Genomic DNA, 18,059 nt, shown 5'->3' on the forward strand with positions numbered 1-18,059 from the left:
ATCATTGTTGCAACAGAGTATAATATATAAGCAAGTTACTGATTAAGATTATGTGTTGGGTTGGATGTATGTATAGAGGAGCAGCTCCTTAATATATCTGAAGGAACTGCGGATTTGCCAGTTCTGAGGTTTGTAAATACTTGGTGAAAGGAACGTCTCCTGTGTCCAGAGACTTTGTTTTTGCTCTCTCTGTGGAAATTACTGAAGAAAACCTCAAACAACATAATATTAGCTGTGTAATTCTTATCAAGGACAAAGTGAAGAGTCCTGCTGTGCAGGTAGATGATGGAACAAGGTGATGTGACGTCATTTCTCCTCCGCTGTTGCGAGTCTCCCTTTAGAAGGAGAGACACACAATATGTGTCGGTCTGAGAACCTGAACTCCCTCCTCCTTTGTCTCCTTTTTCTCTCTTCAAATATTTGGTGACGGGAACTCTTGTGTCTCGTCTGAGTTTTTCCTTCCACCAGAAGTGGGAGAACTTGGGCAGCCCGGAGGACGCTCCGAACTCCCCCCCATTTTCCTCCTCTTTGGAGCCTTTCCTAACCTTAACCTCCCACTCACACACCCGCCTTGTTCCTGCCATTCCTCCCCCCCCCCATTTCGTGCAGGAGGGGGGGAAGGGGAGGAACATAGAGCTACGAAGGCGAAGGAAGAGCCCCTCCCCTGGACGGGCGAGCAGGAACCGGAAGCGGGGATCGCTGCTCCTGCCTCTTCCCCTTCGGCGCGAAAGGACTCCTGGAGAGAAACGGGTATCTTGGAGCGCCTCCCGGATCGCGACCTGGACGGAGGTGGGCGCTGGAGGGGGGGCAGGTCGGGGGTGGGGGGTGAGATTTTCTTGGGGGGGGGTTGAATCAGTCTCGGGGGAGGGGGGGCTGCTTCTCCGGGCATTGCCGATGGTGCCCGATTGTGGTTTAACCTGCTCGACCTTCGTGCCTGGCAGTTTTTTTCCTCTGGGTCTCCTCGGGAGGGGGAGGGGGAGAGGATGTCAGAGGGGAAAGAGGATTTCTGCGGTTCCGATCCCCACACACACACACACACACTCCCAGGGGTGGGAAGACCAACGCCCCTGCAAGGCCCTAGGGATTCAGCGAGACTGTGTGTGTGTGCGTGCGTGCGTGCGTGCGTGCGTGTGTGTGTGTGTGTGTGTGTTTTTCCTAGATTAACTGGCAGAGAGGAGGGGTAACCAGGTCTCTCTCAAGACCAGATCCTGAGCTGACAATCAGATGCAAGGGTGGGGACGATGACTCCCCACCCCCTGCTTGGCAGCTTCCTTGTTATGTTGCTTGTTGAACACAGACCGTCTTTTCCCCGAAAGGGAGGCAGGAGAGAAACAGGAAAGAGAAAATGGTGGATTTTCCTCCCTGGGATGTTTCCTAGCAGGGGCCGAGAGAGAGATCTCCCCAGGAAGGGTCTCCTGGTGGATGTTGTTCTTCTTCACGCAGGGCCAAGACTGTTCTGGTCTTTGGGTCCTGAAAGGCACAATTCAGGGCCATTGGCTGTGCAAAAGACCTGCCCCTCACTCCTCCTTCCTAGGGATTCGCCCTCCTGCCTCCAGTTCATGGCCCTACATGGGGTGGAGCAAAGGGGGCTTTGGAAAGAGGCCGAATGAGCTCAGGTCATTTCAACATGGAGGGCAGGAGGAAAGAAGGACCAGAAGGCAACCCGGCCTCTCCTTCTTGGGCATTTCCTCTCCTGCCAGGTCTTTTGCGGAGTGAATGGCTCTAAAGGGTCCTTTCCAGACCAAGTGATTCGAAAAGGCTTTGCTTTCCAGGAGGGGCAGCCAACACCAAGACCCCCCACCCTCAGTTGCCCCCCTTCCAAACCCCTGTGAGGCTGGCAGTGAGGTCAATGGGAAGAGCGAAGCCTAAGCAAGGTTGGGGGTTGGAAGAGAGCAGGCGAGAAAAATCCTGAGATCTGAACTGTGCCCGCCTTGGGTTGGCAACCCCAGTACACAGGGCACTTGGCACAGAGGGCACGGAGGCTGAGGGGCACCTTTGGAGACGACACCTGCGTTGGGATCATTAGGGTGAGAAAAATAACAGATGGCCCCATGAGAACAGGGCGCCTGGTCCAACCCTCGGTCACGGACTCTGGTGTTTTCTAGATGTTGATTTTGTTTACCATTCTTTGTGTAGGTGTGGTTTGATTCTTTTTAAGGTTTGTAGACTTGTTATTTTTAACTTTTAAATCTTGTGTTTTAAAAATGTACATAAGGGGCCTTAGGTTCTTGTAAAGGAGAAAGGTGGATTAAAAATATTTTAAATAAATTGTGGGTGAAATACACTCTTGCATGCTCCTGCTTTCATCACATGTGTCAGCAGGAAGAAGGTCCTGTTGCTCTCTGATTGCCTGCTGTTGCCCCTCCTCACTGGGACAGTGGGAGCTTTTATTTCAGAGTCCAATGTGAGATTCTCCCTCCCTCCCTTCCTGTGGTTTCTTTCTGTTCCTCTTGTTCTGCTGCCTGAAGAAGAGAGGGGGGAATATGTAGCCCCGTTCAGTAGAAACATGACGAAGGCAGATCCCGGAACGAAACATTTTTGGTTTGCTTTATCTGTAAAGCCTCCAGGCTGAACTTTTCTATTTTCCTTTTCTTCTAGGAAGGGGTGAGACTGAGCAGAATCCTCTTTGCTTTTTTTTGGGATCAAGAAACAAAGAACCAAATCCCAGATCCCTCCAACATTTGTAAGGTAAGCGAGAGTTCAAGAGGTGGCTTAGGTAGCCTTGTCACACACACTCTCCTCTCAGTTTCCCTGGCCCAGCAAGGATTTGAATCCAGGTTTCTTGATTTCCTGTCTGGTACTCCATCCAGAACACCACACTTTTTCTTTGAAGATGTGCAGAGTGGTGGCGATTTGGGGTATGGTTTTCTTTGCATCTTATGTAGGTGTATTTAAAAAAAAACAACTCGATCCTGCTCACCCCAACCCCATGCTCACCAACGTTAGGTCCTCTTGATAAGAGGCAAGCCTTAGTCATCCTGATTTGGGGTGTGTGGGGGTTCCCCTTCAAGCCTGCTTTATTGTTCCCCCTTAACAGACAAGCCAGACTGGGGAATTTTGCTTTGCACCATCCAAGGTTCCTTCGGACTCTTATGATAACTGATTAACAGGTAACGTAATTTTTGTTCCCACCTTCTCCTTGTGTGGGAGGATAAAAGGGACAATAGACCAAGGCTGAACCCAAACAAGATGGTGGCCTCCGACTGGGTGCCTCTGATGTCTGTGATTTGTGTGGTTCCCAATACACGATGGGTGTTCTTCTGTACCCAACGCCGTCAGTGGAGAACCCGATGGTGCCCGTGGTCCAATCCACTCACTTCCCTCTTAAACTATCCGCTAATTTCCTGCCTGGATGCCTTGTCACTTCCTGGATTGGTCCACGCACAGATAGTCCCAAGCCTTCCTGGAGCAGATGGCCACACATTCAAAAGGGAAAGATGCAGAAGTAATGGGAGATTTCATCTATCCCGATATTTGTTGGCTGTTAAACTCTGCCAAGAACTCAAGGTTCAACAAATTTGTTACAGGCAAATTTGCAGACAAATTCATGGTCCAGAAAGTGGAAGAGGCAACAAGGGGAACAGCTATTTTAGATCTCATCTGAACCAACCGGGAGGACCTTGTTAATGAGGATGAAGTGGTGGGAGCCGTAGGTGGGAGTGACCACCCTCTCTTGGAATTTGTTATATGGTGGGAAGGGGAAGCCAAGTGTAATCACACATGTATTCTAGACTTCACGAAAGCCTCTTTTTTCGTAAATTTAGGGAATTATTGGCTGAAATTCCATGGATGGAGACACTAAAGGAGAGGGGAGTCCGGGATGCACGGGAATTTTTTTTTGAAAGGTACTTTTTTCCCCCTCAGCATTATATATTTTGTGAGGCAAAGAGGAAGTGACAAAAGCAGCAAAATCAGGGAGCTGCACAGGGGACAGATTGGATTTGTCTTCAGTGTGGAAGGGATTGTCACTCTCGAGTTGGCCTCTTCGGCCACGCTGGACACTTTTCCAGGTCCTCCATGGGGAGCATATTACCATGGTCTTTCGAGACTGAAGGATGCCTAATATTTTGTATTATATAAGAAACAAACAGTGAACAATCAAAGGAATACAAATATGGGGGCGGGGGGGATGGAAGATTATTTATTTATTTATTTAATTTATTTAATTTATTATTTGATTTGATTTATATCCCACCCATCTCGTCTATACGACCACTCTACACCATACAAAACATACACACAGGGAAGTGTTTACAGTAAGGCAATATCTAGTATAATCTTGATTCCATAATTGTGTTACAATACTAAAATCCATAACATATGTTGTATTTTCTACTCGTACTTGTTTCTGAGACCAATCATAAAACATTTTCCAGCTTTCTTTAACATATCTTCTCAAGCTATCAGATTTTGAGTCCAGATCAACCTTATAGCTATAAATATGTGTAGCAACATATATTTACTACTCTCTGTGTATATCATATACAGTGGTGCCTCGCATAACGAGCACACCATTTAACGACGAATCCGCATATTGATTTATTTTTTGGGATCGCTAATGCGATCGCATTGCAATGTTTTAAATGGTAAAACATTGCATTGTGACGATTGGTAAGCGTTTCGCTTACTGCTCTTTGCATTGCGATGTTTTTAGAACAGCTGATCGTCGGTTCCAAAATGGCCACCAGGTGCCCAAATCGGCTGCCGCAAGCATTTTCACGCAATTTCCTCACTTACTGAGGTGGCGTAAATGGCGGCGCTATGGAGGATCTTCGCTGAACAGTGAGTTTGGGCCCCATAGGAACGCATTAAATGAAGTTTAATGCATTCCTGTGGGGTTTTTAGTTCTGTTTAGCGAGGTTTCCGGATAGCGACGATTACCGTATTTTTTGCACCATAAGACGCACTTTTCCCCCTCCAAAATATGGGTGGGGAAGTCAGTGCGTCTAATGGTGTGAATGCAGCAATTTCGTCGCTGCTGGCCCCGTGGGGGGGAGCGTCGCAAGGGTCCGGGTGAGCCTTCCAGGACCCTTGCGAGGCTCCCCCACCCCCCCACGGGGCCAGCACCGGCGAAATCGCCAGCTTCCAGGTGGGGGGGAACGTCGCAAGGGTCCTGGAAGCTCACTCAGATCCTTGCGACGCTCCTCCCACCCACGCACCGGCCAGCACTGGCAAAATCGCCACGTTCTGGGAGTGTTTTGAGGCTTCCCAAGCCTCAAAACACTCCCAGAACCTGGCGATTTTACCCCCCCTGGTCCCATGGGGGGTGGGTGGAGGGTGGCAAGGGTCCAAGGGAGACTCCCAGGACCCTTGCCACCCTCCCCCCCCCCACGGGGCCAGCCCTGGCGAAATCGCCAGGTTCTGGGAGTGTTTGGAAGCTTGATAAGCCTCCAAACACACTCAGAAGCTGCCGATTTTAAAACCCCCCCGCTCCGTGGGGGGGTGGGTGGACGGTGGCAAGGGTCCAAGGGACCCTCCCTTGGACCCATGCCACCCTCCCCCCACCCACCCCCACGTGGCCAGGGGGGCTAAAATCGCCAGCTTCTGGGAGTGTTTGGAGGCTTGGGGAGCCTCCAAACACTCCCAGAACCTGGTGAATTTACCCCCCCTGGTACCATGGGGGGGTGGGTGGAGGGTGGCAAGGGTCCAAGGGAGCCTCCCAGGACCCTTGCCACCCTCCCCCCACCCCCCCACAGGGCCAGCCCTGGCGAAATCGCCAGGTTCTGGGAGTGTTTGGAAGCTTGATAAGCCTCCAAACACACTCAGAAGCTGGCGATTTTAAACCCCCCCGCTCCGTGGGGGGTGGGTGGACGGTGGCAAGGGTCCAAGGGAGCCTCCCTTGGACCCATGCCACCCTCCCCCCACCCACCCCCACGTGGCTAGGGGGGTAAAATCGCCAGCTTCTGGGAGTGTTTGGAGGCTTGGGGAGCCTCCAAACACTCCCAGAACCTGGTGAATTTACCCCCCCTGGTCCCATGGGGGGGTGGGTGGAGGGTGGCAAGGGTCCAAGGGAGCCTCCCAGGACCCTTGCCACCCTCCCCCCACCCCCCCACGGGGCCAGCCCTGGCGAAATCGCCAGGTTCTGGGAGTGTTTGGAAGCTTGATAAGCCTCCAAACACACTCAGAAGCTGGCGATTTTAAACCCCCCCCCACTCCGTGGGGGGTGGGTGGACGGTGGCAAGGGTCCAAGGGAGCCTCCCTTGGACCCATGCCACCCTCCCCCCACCCACCCCCACGTGGCCAGGGGGGGTAAAATCGGGAGCTGGTGATTTTACCCCCCCTGGTCCCATGGGGGGGTGGGAGGCTCCCTTGGACCCTTGACAGGCTCCCACCCACCCCCACGGGGACAGCGGGGGCAAAATCGGGAGCTTCCAGGACCTTTTCTGAGCCTGGAAAGGCTCAGAAAAGATCCTGGAAGCTGCCTATTTTGCCCCCTCTGTCGCCCGGGGGAGGCAGGGTGAGTCTCCAAAGGGTCCTAGGGTGTGTTCTAGGACTCTTTGGAGACTGACCCTGCCTCCCCTGGGGGCCAGAGGGGATGAAATCACCACCTTTGGGGGCTCTTCTGAGGCTTGGGAAACTTCAGAAGAGCCCCAGAAGGTGGCGATTTCACCCCCTCTCGCCCCCGAGGGAGGCAGGGGGAGGCTCCAAAGGGTCCTGGAACACACCCTAGGACCCTAGGGTGTGTTCCATAAGATGGACCTCTCCATAAGGCTCACCAGATTTTAGGAGAAGAAAGCAGATAATTTTTTCCTGTTTTCTTCTCCTAAAAATTTGGTGCGTCTTATAGAAAGGTGCGTCTTATGGAGCGAAAAATACGGTAATCTGGAACAGATTATCATCGCTATCTGGGGCACCACTGTATCATATATCTCTTTTAAATCAACAATTTCTGGCCTTATATTCAAAAGAGCATTTCTGTTTCATGGGACTTTGGAAAGAGGCCGAAGGACTCCGGTACTTCCACATGGACGGAGAAGGACAGGAAGGCAACCCGGCTTCTGCTTCTGGGGTGTTTCCTCTCCTGGCAGGTCTTTTGCAAAGTGAATGGCTCTGAAGGGTCCGTTCCAGACCAAGTGATCCCGAAAGGCTTTCCTTTACAGAAGGGGCAGCCAATACCAAGAACCCCCACCCTCAGTTGCCACTTTTCCAAGCCCCTGTGAAGTTTGGAGTGAGCTCAAAGGGAACAGCGAAGCCTAAGTGAGGTTGGGGGTTGGAAGACAACAGGTGAGAAAAGTCCTGAGACCTGAACTTGGGTTGGCAACCGCCTTGGGTTGGCAACCCCACAACACAGGGCACTTGGCACGGAGGGCGAGGAGCCCCTTTGGAGACGCCCCCTGCATTGGGATCCTTGAATTGACAAAAGTAACGAATGGTCCTGTGAGAACAGGGGGCTGATCCAACCCTCAGTCCACTACATCAGAGGTTCCAACTCCCCGGCCTGCGGCCCGGTGCCCATCTGTGACCTCTCCCCCGTGCACGCAAGCGCAGGGGGTGTGTGCCCCGCTTTCCCCAGCTGATAAAGGTAAAGGTTCCCCTTGACAATTTTTGTCCAGTCGTGTTCAACTCTAGGGGGCGGTGCTCATCCCCGTTTCCAAGCCATAGAGCCAGCGTTTTGTCCGAAGACAATCTTCTGTGGTCACATGGCCAGTGCAACTTAGACACGGAACGCTGTTACCTTCCCACCGAGGTGGTCTCTATTTATCTACTCGCATTTTGTATGCATTCAAACCGCTAGGTTGGCGGGAGCTGTGACAAGTGATGGGTGCTCACTCCGTCACGTGAATTTGATCTTACAACTGCTTGGTCTTCTGACCCTGCAGCAAAGACTTCTGCAGTTTAGCCCACAGCACCACCACGTCCCCAGCTGGACCGCAGAGCAAAAAAATATTGGGGACCCCTGCACTTCATGACAGTGACTCTGTTGTTTTCTAGATGTTAATATTATTTACCATTCTTATTGTAAATTTTGTTTGAATCTTTTAAAGATTTCTAGACTTCCTGTTTTTAATTTTTAAATCTTGTGTATTCAAGAATTGCATATGCTGCCTTGGGTCCTTTTAAAGGAGAAAGGTGGAGTAAAATATCTTAAATAATTTGTGGGAAAAATACAGTATTTTATGCTGCTGCTTTCGTCACGTTTCAGCAGGAAGCAGGTCCTGTTGCTCTCTGGTTCCCTGCTGTTGCCCCCTCCTCACTGGGACCGTGGGAGCTTTTTTCTCGGAGGCTTGCCTGCCTGTGGGGTTGATTTCTTTGTTGTCTTCCTTTCTGTTTCTCTTGTTCTGCTTCCTGAAGAAGAGAGAGAGTATGTAGTCATGTTCAAAAGAAACATGACAAAGGCACATCCTGGAAGAAAAAGTTTTTGGTTTGCTTTATCTGTAAAACCTCCAGGCTGATCTTTTTTATTTTTCTTTTCTCCTAGGAAGGGGTGAGACTGAGCAGAATTCTCTTTGATTTTTTTGAGACCAAAAGCAAAGAAGCAAATCCCAGATCCCTCCAACATTTGCAAAGTAAGTGAAATTTCAAGGGGTGGCTTAAGTAGCCTTGCCACACATACTCTCCTCTCAGTTTCCCTGGCCCAGCAAGGATTTGAATCCAGGTTTCTTGATTCCCAGTCTGATACTCCATCCAGAACGCCACAGGCCCCCCCCCGCACCCCCTCGCGCCACCCCCACGGCAAAGCGCCACTTTCAGAGGTGCATTTTCACTGCTGAAATAGCCCCAGCAGGCTTCCGAAAGCGGCGCGACGGTGGCGGGAGGGTGGCGGGTCTGTCCCTGCCACCCCCCCCACCCCCACCCCGACAAAGCACCGCTTTCAGAGGCTTCGGCAGTGCATTTACACTGCCTATTTAGCTGCTAGGGAAGGTTCTAAGAGCAGCAGCAGCTCCCGCCTGTCAGCTGTAAGGCAGGGAGGGGGAGGGGCTGGAGCGGGGAAGATGGCTCCAGTTCTTTTCTGGGATGATCACTTCCCCCCCCCTCATCGCAAGCTCTGTAAAAATGGAGCATTTGCGATGATGGGGAGGAGCCGTCATCGCAATGCAATTTTCCCTATAGGAAACATCGCAATGCGATGGCAAAAGCAATCCCAAAATCTTCATTGTTATGTGGATTCTTCGTTAAACGGGGCACCACTGTAGTTTAGATCTCATCTGAACCAACAGGAGGGAGGACCTTGTTGAAGTGATGGGAGCTGTAGGTGGGAGTGACCACCCTCTCTTGGAATGTGTTATAAGTGGGAAGGGGAAGTCAAGTTTAATCACACATGCATTCTAGACTTTATGAAAGCCAATTTTTGTTAATTTAGGGAATTACTTGCTGAAAATCCATGGACAGAGGCACTAAAGGAGAGGGGTGTTCAGGATGGATGGGAATTTTTTAGACCTGAGCACAATCTAAAGACTGTTCAAACAAGAAGGAAAAATGGGAGATGTCTAAGGAAACCAGAATGGTTGATTAAAAAACTTTCAGTTCAGTTAAGTGTTAAAAAAATCATGTACAAGAAATGGAAAAATGGGGAAAGCATCAAAGAAGAATACAAGCTAATAGCCAGAACATGTAAGGGAATGGTAAGAAAAGCTAAAGCGTAGAACGAACTGAGGCTTCCTAGAGAGATTAAAGATAATAAAAATGGATTTTTTTAGTTATGTCAGCAATAAAAGGAAAAAGAAGGAAACGATAGGGTCTCTATGTGGAGATGATGGCTAGTTACTAACGGGACAGGGAAAAGACAGAACTACTCAACACCTTCTTTGCATCATTTTTTCCAAAAAAGGAAAATACAGTGGTGCCCCACATAGCGACAATCCATTCCAGAAAAATCGTCCCTATGTGGATTCGTTGCTATACGGAACAAAAAAGCCCATATGAATGCATTAAAACACGTTTAATGTGTTCCTATGGGCTTAAAACTCACTGTTATGGGAAAATCCTCCATACGGCTGCCATTTTCTCTGCCTGGTAAGCAAGGAATGGGCGCGAAAACACAGCAGGCGGCCATTTTTTTTAACCCGGTGGCCATTTTGGAACCACCGATCAGCTGTTCCAAAAACATCGCTATCCGAAAATCGGTAATCCAAACAGCTTACTGATCATCGCAAAGCGATGTTTTACCATTTAAAACATCGCAATGAGATCGCAAAAACGATTTTAAAAAAAAACATCGCTATGCAGATTCGTCGTTAAACGGGACACCCGTTATGTGGGGCACCACTGTAGTGCTCTACCTGAGGGAGGAAGAGCAGGTGAAATGCAGTATGGGAAATGCAGCACAGAATAGGTAGAGAAGTAGTATTGGATTACCTGGCTACTTTGAATGAGTTTATGTCTCCCGGGCCAGACAAATTACATCCAAGGATATTAAAAGAACTGGCAGAAGTAATATCAGAACCATTGACAATGGTTTGGAGAACAGGGGAAGTCCCCAGAGATGGGAGGAGGGCAAATGTTGTCCCTATATTCAAAAAAGGGAAAAAAGACCCAAAAATTTTCTGCCTGTCAGTCTGATGTCAATTCCTGGAAAGATTCTAGAGAAGATAATTAAACAGACAGTTTGTAATTACCGTGGTGCCTTGACTTACAAACTTAATTGGTTCCAGAACTCTGGTTGTAACTCGAAATGGTTGTAAGTTCAATCACCATTTCCCATAGGAATGCATTGAAATACAATTAATCCAATCCAGCCGAAGGGGAAAAAAATCACCAAAAAAAAAAAAGACTGCAGAAAATGCAATTAATCTGTTCCATCAAAAGGAAAGAAAAAGAGAAGAAAAGCAAACAAACTATGTGAGATCCTTCAAAAATGCAAAAAAAGCAAAGCAAAAAGCTTTGTGGCCTCCATAGATCTTACCAAGGCCTTTGATTTGGTTAGCAGGGACGGCCTTTTTAAAATACTTCCCAAGACTGGATGTCCACCTCGACTCCTTAACATCATCAGGTCCTTTCATAAGGAAATGAAGGGCATCGTAATTTTTGATGGCTCAACATCAGATTTGTCCCTCCTTCCGAGTTTCTGACCTCTACTTCGTCCTGCGCACCACGGTACTCAAGATACTCGTCAAGGTTTGAAACTCTGTACAAATAAAATGTTAAAAATGAGTCATAGATTTGGAAGAGACCACTGAAGCCATCCATTCCAAACCCCCCCCCCCAATAATGGCCCTGTGAGAACAGAGGGAGGCAACTCATCATGGCAGTGGGAGCAGGCATTCTCCTCTTATTATCAGATATAAACACACTTGAAATTCTTTAGATCCAACTGGAAAATATATAAAATCCATAACATGTCATATGTAGAAGATCCAGCCAAGTGAACACTCTGACCATTTTAGAATTTTTGCTGTTGGTTTTAATTAATTATTTATTTATTTATTTTTATTTTTTGGACTTATATACTGCCCCATAGCGCTACAAGCACTCTCCGGGCGGTTTACAATTTTAATTATACAGGCTACACATTGCCCCCCCCAGCAAGCTGGGTACTCATTTTACCGACCTCGGAAGGATGGAAGGCTGAGTCAACCTTGAGCTGGCTACCTGGGATTTGAACCCCAGGTTGTGAGCACAGTTTTAGCTGCAGTACAGCGTTTTAACCACTGCGCCACGAGGCTCTTTATAAATAAAAATGTCCTATTTTTATTTTTGTTTTCTGTTTTACATCAATGAATGCGTAAACCAATGAATCATTAATATTTCAGTTGCCAGTTAACTGCCCAGAGTAGACCTTCGGGATAGATGGGCAGGATAGAAATTCCAATAAATGAAACAAATAAAACTCCTTTTTTAGCAACATAAATGAAACTTTTGCACAAACATTAAGGAGGAGAACAATGGCAAAATTTCAGGCTCGCCTATCCTCTAAATTAAATTCCGGTAAGTGCTCCAAGTCCTCATATAGTCTTCAAGAACACCAGATTTCAGTCCAGCATGTCAATCAGTTTTACAAGTCTTTCAACTGAATTTCAATGGTTGGGATGCCTTTCAGTAGACACTCCAATGAAAAATGTTCAGCTTACAAGCCTTTGAAAGCCGGTCCCCTCCTCATCTTCCCCCCCCCAATTAATCTTAGCTGGACTTTTAAGGGAATTAATCAGAAATCCTTTCATTTTGGAGATGAAAAGGGGTATGATGCCTGATGCCTTCCTTTTCTGTGATGAACAGGGAAGGATTTTTAATTTATTTATTTATTTATTTATTTATTTATTTATTTATTTATTTATTTAATCTCAGGTGAAGAACAGGACAATAAGAACAGTGTGGATGAGAAGAAGGAATCCTGTGCGTCTCGAAGCTGTGTTTGAGCCCCAGAACCCAATCACCAAAGAAAGAGACAAGGAAGCTAGCCCAGTCTGTGAAGAAATAACCCTGAAAATGCAAAATCTCCACACAGAGGAGAAACCATATAAACATTTGGCTTGTGGGAAAAGCTTAAGTTGGAGAGGAAATCTACAGTCACATCAACTGACCCACACAGAGGAGAAACCATATAAATGCGTTGAATGTGGGAAGAGATTCACTTGTACCAGTTACCTGAGTTCCCATCAAAGAACTCACACAGGGGAGAAACCATATAAATGCATAGAATGTGGAAACAGCTTTATTCGGAGCGATACCCTTCGATCACATCAAAGAACTCACACAGGGGAAAAACCCTACAAGTGCATGGAATGTGGAAAGAGTTTCACGCAGAGTGCTCACCTGTTTTCCCATCAAAAAACTCACACTGGAGAGAAACCATATACATGCATGGAATGTGGAAAGAGTTTCAGTCGCAGCCATAGCCTTAGTTTACATCAGAGAACTCACACAGGGGAGGAACCATATAAATGCATGGAATGCGGAAAGAACTTCAGTGAGAGTGCTGCACTTAGGTCACATCAAGGAACTCACACAGGGGAGAAACCGTATAAATGCATGGAATGTGGAAAGAGCTTCAGTAAGAGCAATAACCTCAACATACATCAAAGAACACACACAGGGGAGAAACCCTATGAGTGCCTTAAATGTGGGAAGAAATTCAGAACGGGTGGACACCTACATGTACATCAAAAAACACACACAGAGGAGAAACCCTATACATGTGAGGAATGTGGGAAGAGCTTCAGTGTCAGCAGTAGCCTCAGTTCACATCAAAGGATCCACACTGGGGAGAAACCATATGCATGTATGGAATGTGGAAAGAGTTTCAGCTACCCTGGATCATATAGAATACATCAAAGAATCCATATAGGGGCGAAACCATTTAAGTGCATGGAATGTGGAAAGAGCTTCAGTCAGAGTGGTAGTTTTAATTTACATCAAAGGACTCACACAGGGGAGAAACCATTTAAATGCCTAGAGTGTGGAACAAGCTTCCGTCAGAGTGGAGTTCTATGTGCACACCAAAGGATCCACACAGGGGAGAAACCCTTTAAGTGCAATGAATGTGGAAAGAGTTTCAGTCGGAGTGGAAGTTTACGTTCCCATCAAAGGACCCACACTGGGGAGAAACCATATAAATGCATGCAGTGTGGAAAGAGCTTCAGTCAGAGCAGTAACCTGAATTCCCATCAAAGAATTCACACAGGGGAGAAATCCTATAAGTGCATGGAATGTGGGAAGAGCTTCAGTCAGAGTGGTAGTTTTAATTTACATCAAAGGACTCACACAGGGGAGAAACCATTTAAATGCCTAGAGTGTAGAACAAGCTTCCATCAGAGTGGAGTTCTACGTGCACACCAAAGGATCCACACAGGGGAGAAACCCTTTAAGTGCAATGAATGTGGAAAGAGTTTCAGTCGGAGTGGAAGTTTACGTTCCCATCAAAGGACCCACACTGGGGAGAAACCATATAAATGCATGCAATGTGGAAAGAGCTTCAGTCAGAGCGGTAACCTGAGTTCCCATCAAAGAATTCACACAGGGGAGAAATCCTATAAGTGCATGGAATGTGGGAAGAACTTTAGTCACAGCCGTAGCCTTAGTTTTCATCAAAGAATTCACACAGCGGAGAAACCTTATAAATGTATGGAATGTGGAAAGTGCTTTAGTCATAGCTGTAGCCTTAGTTCCCATCAAATAATTCACACAGAGGAGAAACCCTAAAAATGTATAAAATGCACAAAGAGCTTCTTTCAATGTAACCGCCCACACTCATATCAAATGACCCATACCAAGCGAGAAGCCTCATAAATGCATTGAACACGAGAAGACCTTCAGCTGCCTTGCTTTTTACACAGTGAAGGTGGAAGGATTGCCATGCTTGAAACAACAAAGAGGACCTGTCTTAAGAATGAGATGTCATTCAGGTTTATCAGGACTTGACTGGAAAAACAATCCGGAGATGTAAAGAGTGGAAGCGATTTATGGAAGCAGCAGCTACGGTGGAAGGGTGCAGAGAGGAAGAAAAAACTAGAAGGGAAAGACTTTGCTTGAATCCTGAAGGAGACAATTGGGTAAAGAACTTTTGGCCTGAATCACATTTATGACATTCATGGTGTTCCAGTTGTGAAATTACAAACATGCTTATCCATTAATATCCATGTTCAGTAATGCAGGTCATGAGAATGGAAATGGTCCTTTCCTGACCATTCCTGATAAGCATTGCTTTTGGCCTCACCAAGATAACCCACGTGGAACAGGCCAGTCATGGAATCCAGAAGCTACGTCACCTCACTACATTTGGTGGTCCACGCACTTTTGACTGTGTGGACCACAGCAAACTATGGCAAGTTCTTAAAGAAATGGGAGTGCCTAACCACTTTATCCTTCTCCTGAGAAATCTATATGTGGGACAGGCAGCAACAGACAGATTTTACTTTCTTGGGCTCCGTGATCACTGCAGATGGTGACAGCAGCCACGAAATTAAAAGACGCCTGCTTCTTGGGAAGAAAGCAATGAGAAACCTCAACAGCATCTTAAAAAGCAGAGACATCACCTTGCCGACAAAGGTCTGCATTTCTTTCTTTCTTTCTTTCTTTCTTTCTTTCTTTCTTTCTTTCTTTCTTTCTTTCTTTCTTTCTTTCTTTTTATTTATTTATTTATTTATTTATTTATTTATTTAATTTATTTATTTATACCCTGCCCATCTGGTCTAAAAGACCACTCTAGGCGGCTAATTAAAGATTGTAAACAGTATTTCAATCTCTCTTTTGATTTTTTGTTGTTACCAAAGTGCAAGATGCAAGGTTGCCCTAAGCCTTCAGTAGTGCTTTTCTTGTAAATAATCCTTCATTTTGTTTGGCAAAGGCAGTTTTTGAATCGGATCTATTCTGGTATACTGGCGTATAACAAAGCGACACAAATACTGCAAAGAGCGCACCTGCATAAAATGAGATACCGGATTGGTCAGTCTGACTGGATAAGTTGTAGATCCAGGCACTCGAGATCTTGAATAGCAGAATGCTCCATTTTTAGAGTCCCTGATTGAATGCTCAATTAGATCAACTATAGAGGTATGTCCCTCCATATCTGGTTGTTCATAAAAGCTAAATCTACCATTTGAATGTTCAATTCTAGTATGAAGAGTTTTACCATGGGAACAGAAACTCAGAATTAAAAGGTATTGGTCATCAGAGCTGTCTCGTACAAGAAATGAAACATCAGGGACATTGGCCAGCTTCCCCTCTGCTTCCCATCGTGTAATTGGGTCCCAGTATCATCCTTGTTTTGCAAGTTTTTCCAGTTCTACTGTGAGACTTGTCACAACCATAGGACCACTGTTCTGTACAGAATAATAAACTCTTCCAACTCCAGGCGCAGAGTTAGGATCAAAATTCAAATGGTACCACATACTTTCAGCCACATGGACAGCTGTGCCATTCAGGCCATTGAAGTTCCTTTGGATTTGATTATTCTGTATTGGAGGTAGCAGTGGGGAGAGTGGAGGAACATCACTGTGATTAACTCTTGGGCTTTGCAACATGACTCCTGTGGTACCAATTAATAAACCACTTACTGCTTGGTCCACAAAGATATCTGGAGGAACTACTACATCTTGACTCACTGAAGCTTCTTCTTCACGAAATGCACTACCACCCATTTGAGAAGAAACAGTTGAAACTTCCATGGGCGAGGAACTATCCAAACAGTAATTACGTGATCATTCCAAAGGATACATTCCCTCATCTAAAGGTACAGTATACTGAATGTAGTCCTGAGGCATAAGTCCAATAGCTACAGGCACATGGTCATCAATATAGAGATGCAAATCTCCATTCTGAGATTCTGTACTTTTTAATGCATTGTTTTGTTCCTGGAGCATGCTATCTGACTGCAAGTCATGGAAATCTTTACGAACACCATTCAGTGCAGGGCTTGGATTTGAGAACTGGACCAAGGCTTTTACTTTTACTTCCATTTTTATACATGTTTCTTCTGAGTTTGTTGGACGAACTGAACTATTCTCCCAGAGAGGTTTGCTTAATTAAATATTGTCCTTGTTTTTCATGGTTGGTTTTTTTTTTTTTGGAACAATAAAATGAAAGGGTAAACTTCTTTTCTTTCTTTCTTTTTCTTTCTTTTAATTTATATGCCGCCCACTCTACCCAAAGGTCTCTGGGCGGCTTGTGTATGGACTTCCTAATTCTATAAAGCTTAAGCTAGTGAAACCAAACCTCTAGTTATTAGAAGAAATCACAGCAGAACCCCTGTATCTATGTGGGATGGTTCCTACCCTTCACGGATGCAGAAAACCACAATAATAGTTGTGTCATTAAGTCGTGTCTGACTCTTTGTGACCCCGTGGACCAGAGCACGCCAGGCCCTCCTGTCTCTAACTGCCTCCAGGAGTTTGGTCAAATTCATGTTGGTCGCTTTGGTGACACTCTTCAACCATCTCATCCTCTGCCATCCCCTTCTCCTCTTGCCCTCACACTTTCCTAACATCAGGGTCTTTTCCAGGGAGTCTTCTCTTCCCCTGAGATGGCCAAAGTACTGGAGCTTCAGGATGCCAGTGCATTCTCTGGGCAGTTTACAATTTAATTATGCAGTTTACATATTGTCTCCTCTCCCTCCCCTGCCCAATGAGCATTTTACTTACTTCAGTAGAGAAGTCTGTGTCAACCTTGAGTTGGCTACTTGAACCCACTGGGAGCAAACTAGGGATGAGCACAGTTCTCATTGCAATACTGCAGTTTAACCACTGAGCCATTCTCCTGATTATTTTTTGGAATTTTAAAAATACTTTTAGCCCACTCTTGATTATTTTAATCTACGGTAAATCACCTTGTGCTGGTGTAAAAAATTCTTTAAATACATGAATGAATAGGCAGATGCTTGAATAAATGAGCAGTGGCCAGCTTGACACATCCACCCTTTAGTAGAAGCCATTTCTCCGGTCAGAACTAAGTTGTTTTCTTGTTTAGTCATTTAGTCATGTCCAACTCTTCGTGATCCCATGGACCAGGGCACACCAGGCCCTCCTGTCTTCCACTGCCTCTCAGAGTTGGGTGAAATCCATGTTGATACGTTCCGTGACACTGTCCAGCCATCTCATCCTCTGTCGTCCCCTTCTCTTTCCCTCGCACTTTCCCAACATCAAGGTCTTTTTCAAGGAGTCTTATCTTCTCATGAGATGGCCTAAGTATTGGAACCTCAGTTTCAGGATCTGTCCTTCCAGGAAGCACTCAGGGTTAATTTCCTTCAGAATGGATAGGTTTGTTCTCCTTGCAGTCCAGGATACTCTCAAGAGTCTGGCCATTGCTGAGTTTTCTAAACTTGCTGGCATATTGAGTGTAGCACCTTAATAGCATCATATTCTAAAATTTTAAATACAGTGGTGCCCCGCATAATGAGCGCTTCATTTAACGACGAATCCGCATTGCCACAATTTTTTTGCGATTGTTTTTGCAATCGCATTGCAATGTTTTAAATAGTAAAAAATCCCTTTGCGATGATCGGTAAACTGTTTTGCTTACTGATTTTTGCATAGCAGTGTTTTTGGAACAGCTGATCAGCAGTTCTAAAATGGCCGCCGGGTAAAAAAATGGCCACCTGCTGTGTTTTCGCGCCGATTCCTCGCTTACCGGGCGGTGAAAATGGTGGCTGTATGGAGGATTTTCGCTTTGAGGTGAGTTTTTTGCCCATA

General features: G+C 46.3%; 1 protein-coding gene and 1 pseudogene across 1 annotated transcript; one reads left to right on the forward strand and one right to left on the reverse strand.

The window, feature by feature from the left end:
* The first annotated feature begins 569 nt into the window (after nt 1-569).
* On the forward strand, nt 570-17,372 carry LOC140701301 (uncharacterized). Its single transcript, XM_078387721.1, has 5 exons — nt 570-789; nt 2,599-2,688; nt 8,420-8,507; nt 12,223-14,922; nt 15,491-17,372. Exon 4 carries the CDS (start codon nt 12,253-12,255, stop codon nt 14,074-14,076), a length of 1,824 nt encoding a protein of 607 aa, XP_078243847.1. The 5' UTR covers nt 570-789; nt 2,599-2,688; nt 8,420-8,507; nt 12,223-12,252; the 3' UTR covers nt 14,077-14,922; nt 15,491-17,372.
* LOC140703842 (suppressor of cytokine signaling 6-like) lies at nt 15,122-16,235 on the reverse strand (annotated as a pseudogene).
* Nucleotides 17,373-18,059: the final 687 nt, after the last annotated feature.

This window comes from Pogona vitticeps, chromosome 2, assembly GCF_051106095.1.
Source record: "Pogona vitticeps strain Pit_001003342236 chromosome 2, PviZW2.1, whole genome shotgun sequence".
Classification (NCBI taxonomy): Eukaryota; Metazoa; Chordata; class Lepidosauria; order Squamata; family Agamidae; genus Pogona; species Pogona vitticeps.

Coding starts and splice junctions, on each gene's coding strand:
- LOC140701301 (XM_078387721.1), top strand. CDS start 12,253: ATGAGAAGAAGGAATCCTGTGCGTCTCGAAGCTGTGTTTGAGCCCCAG.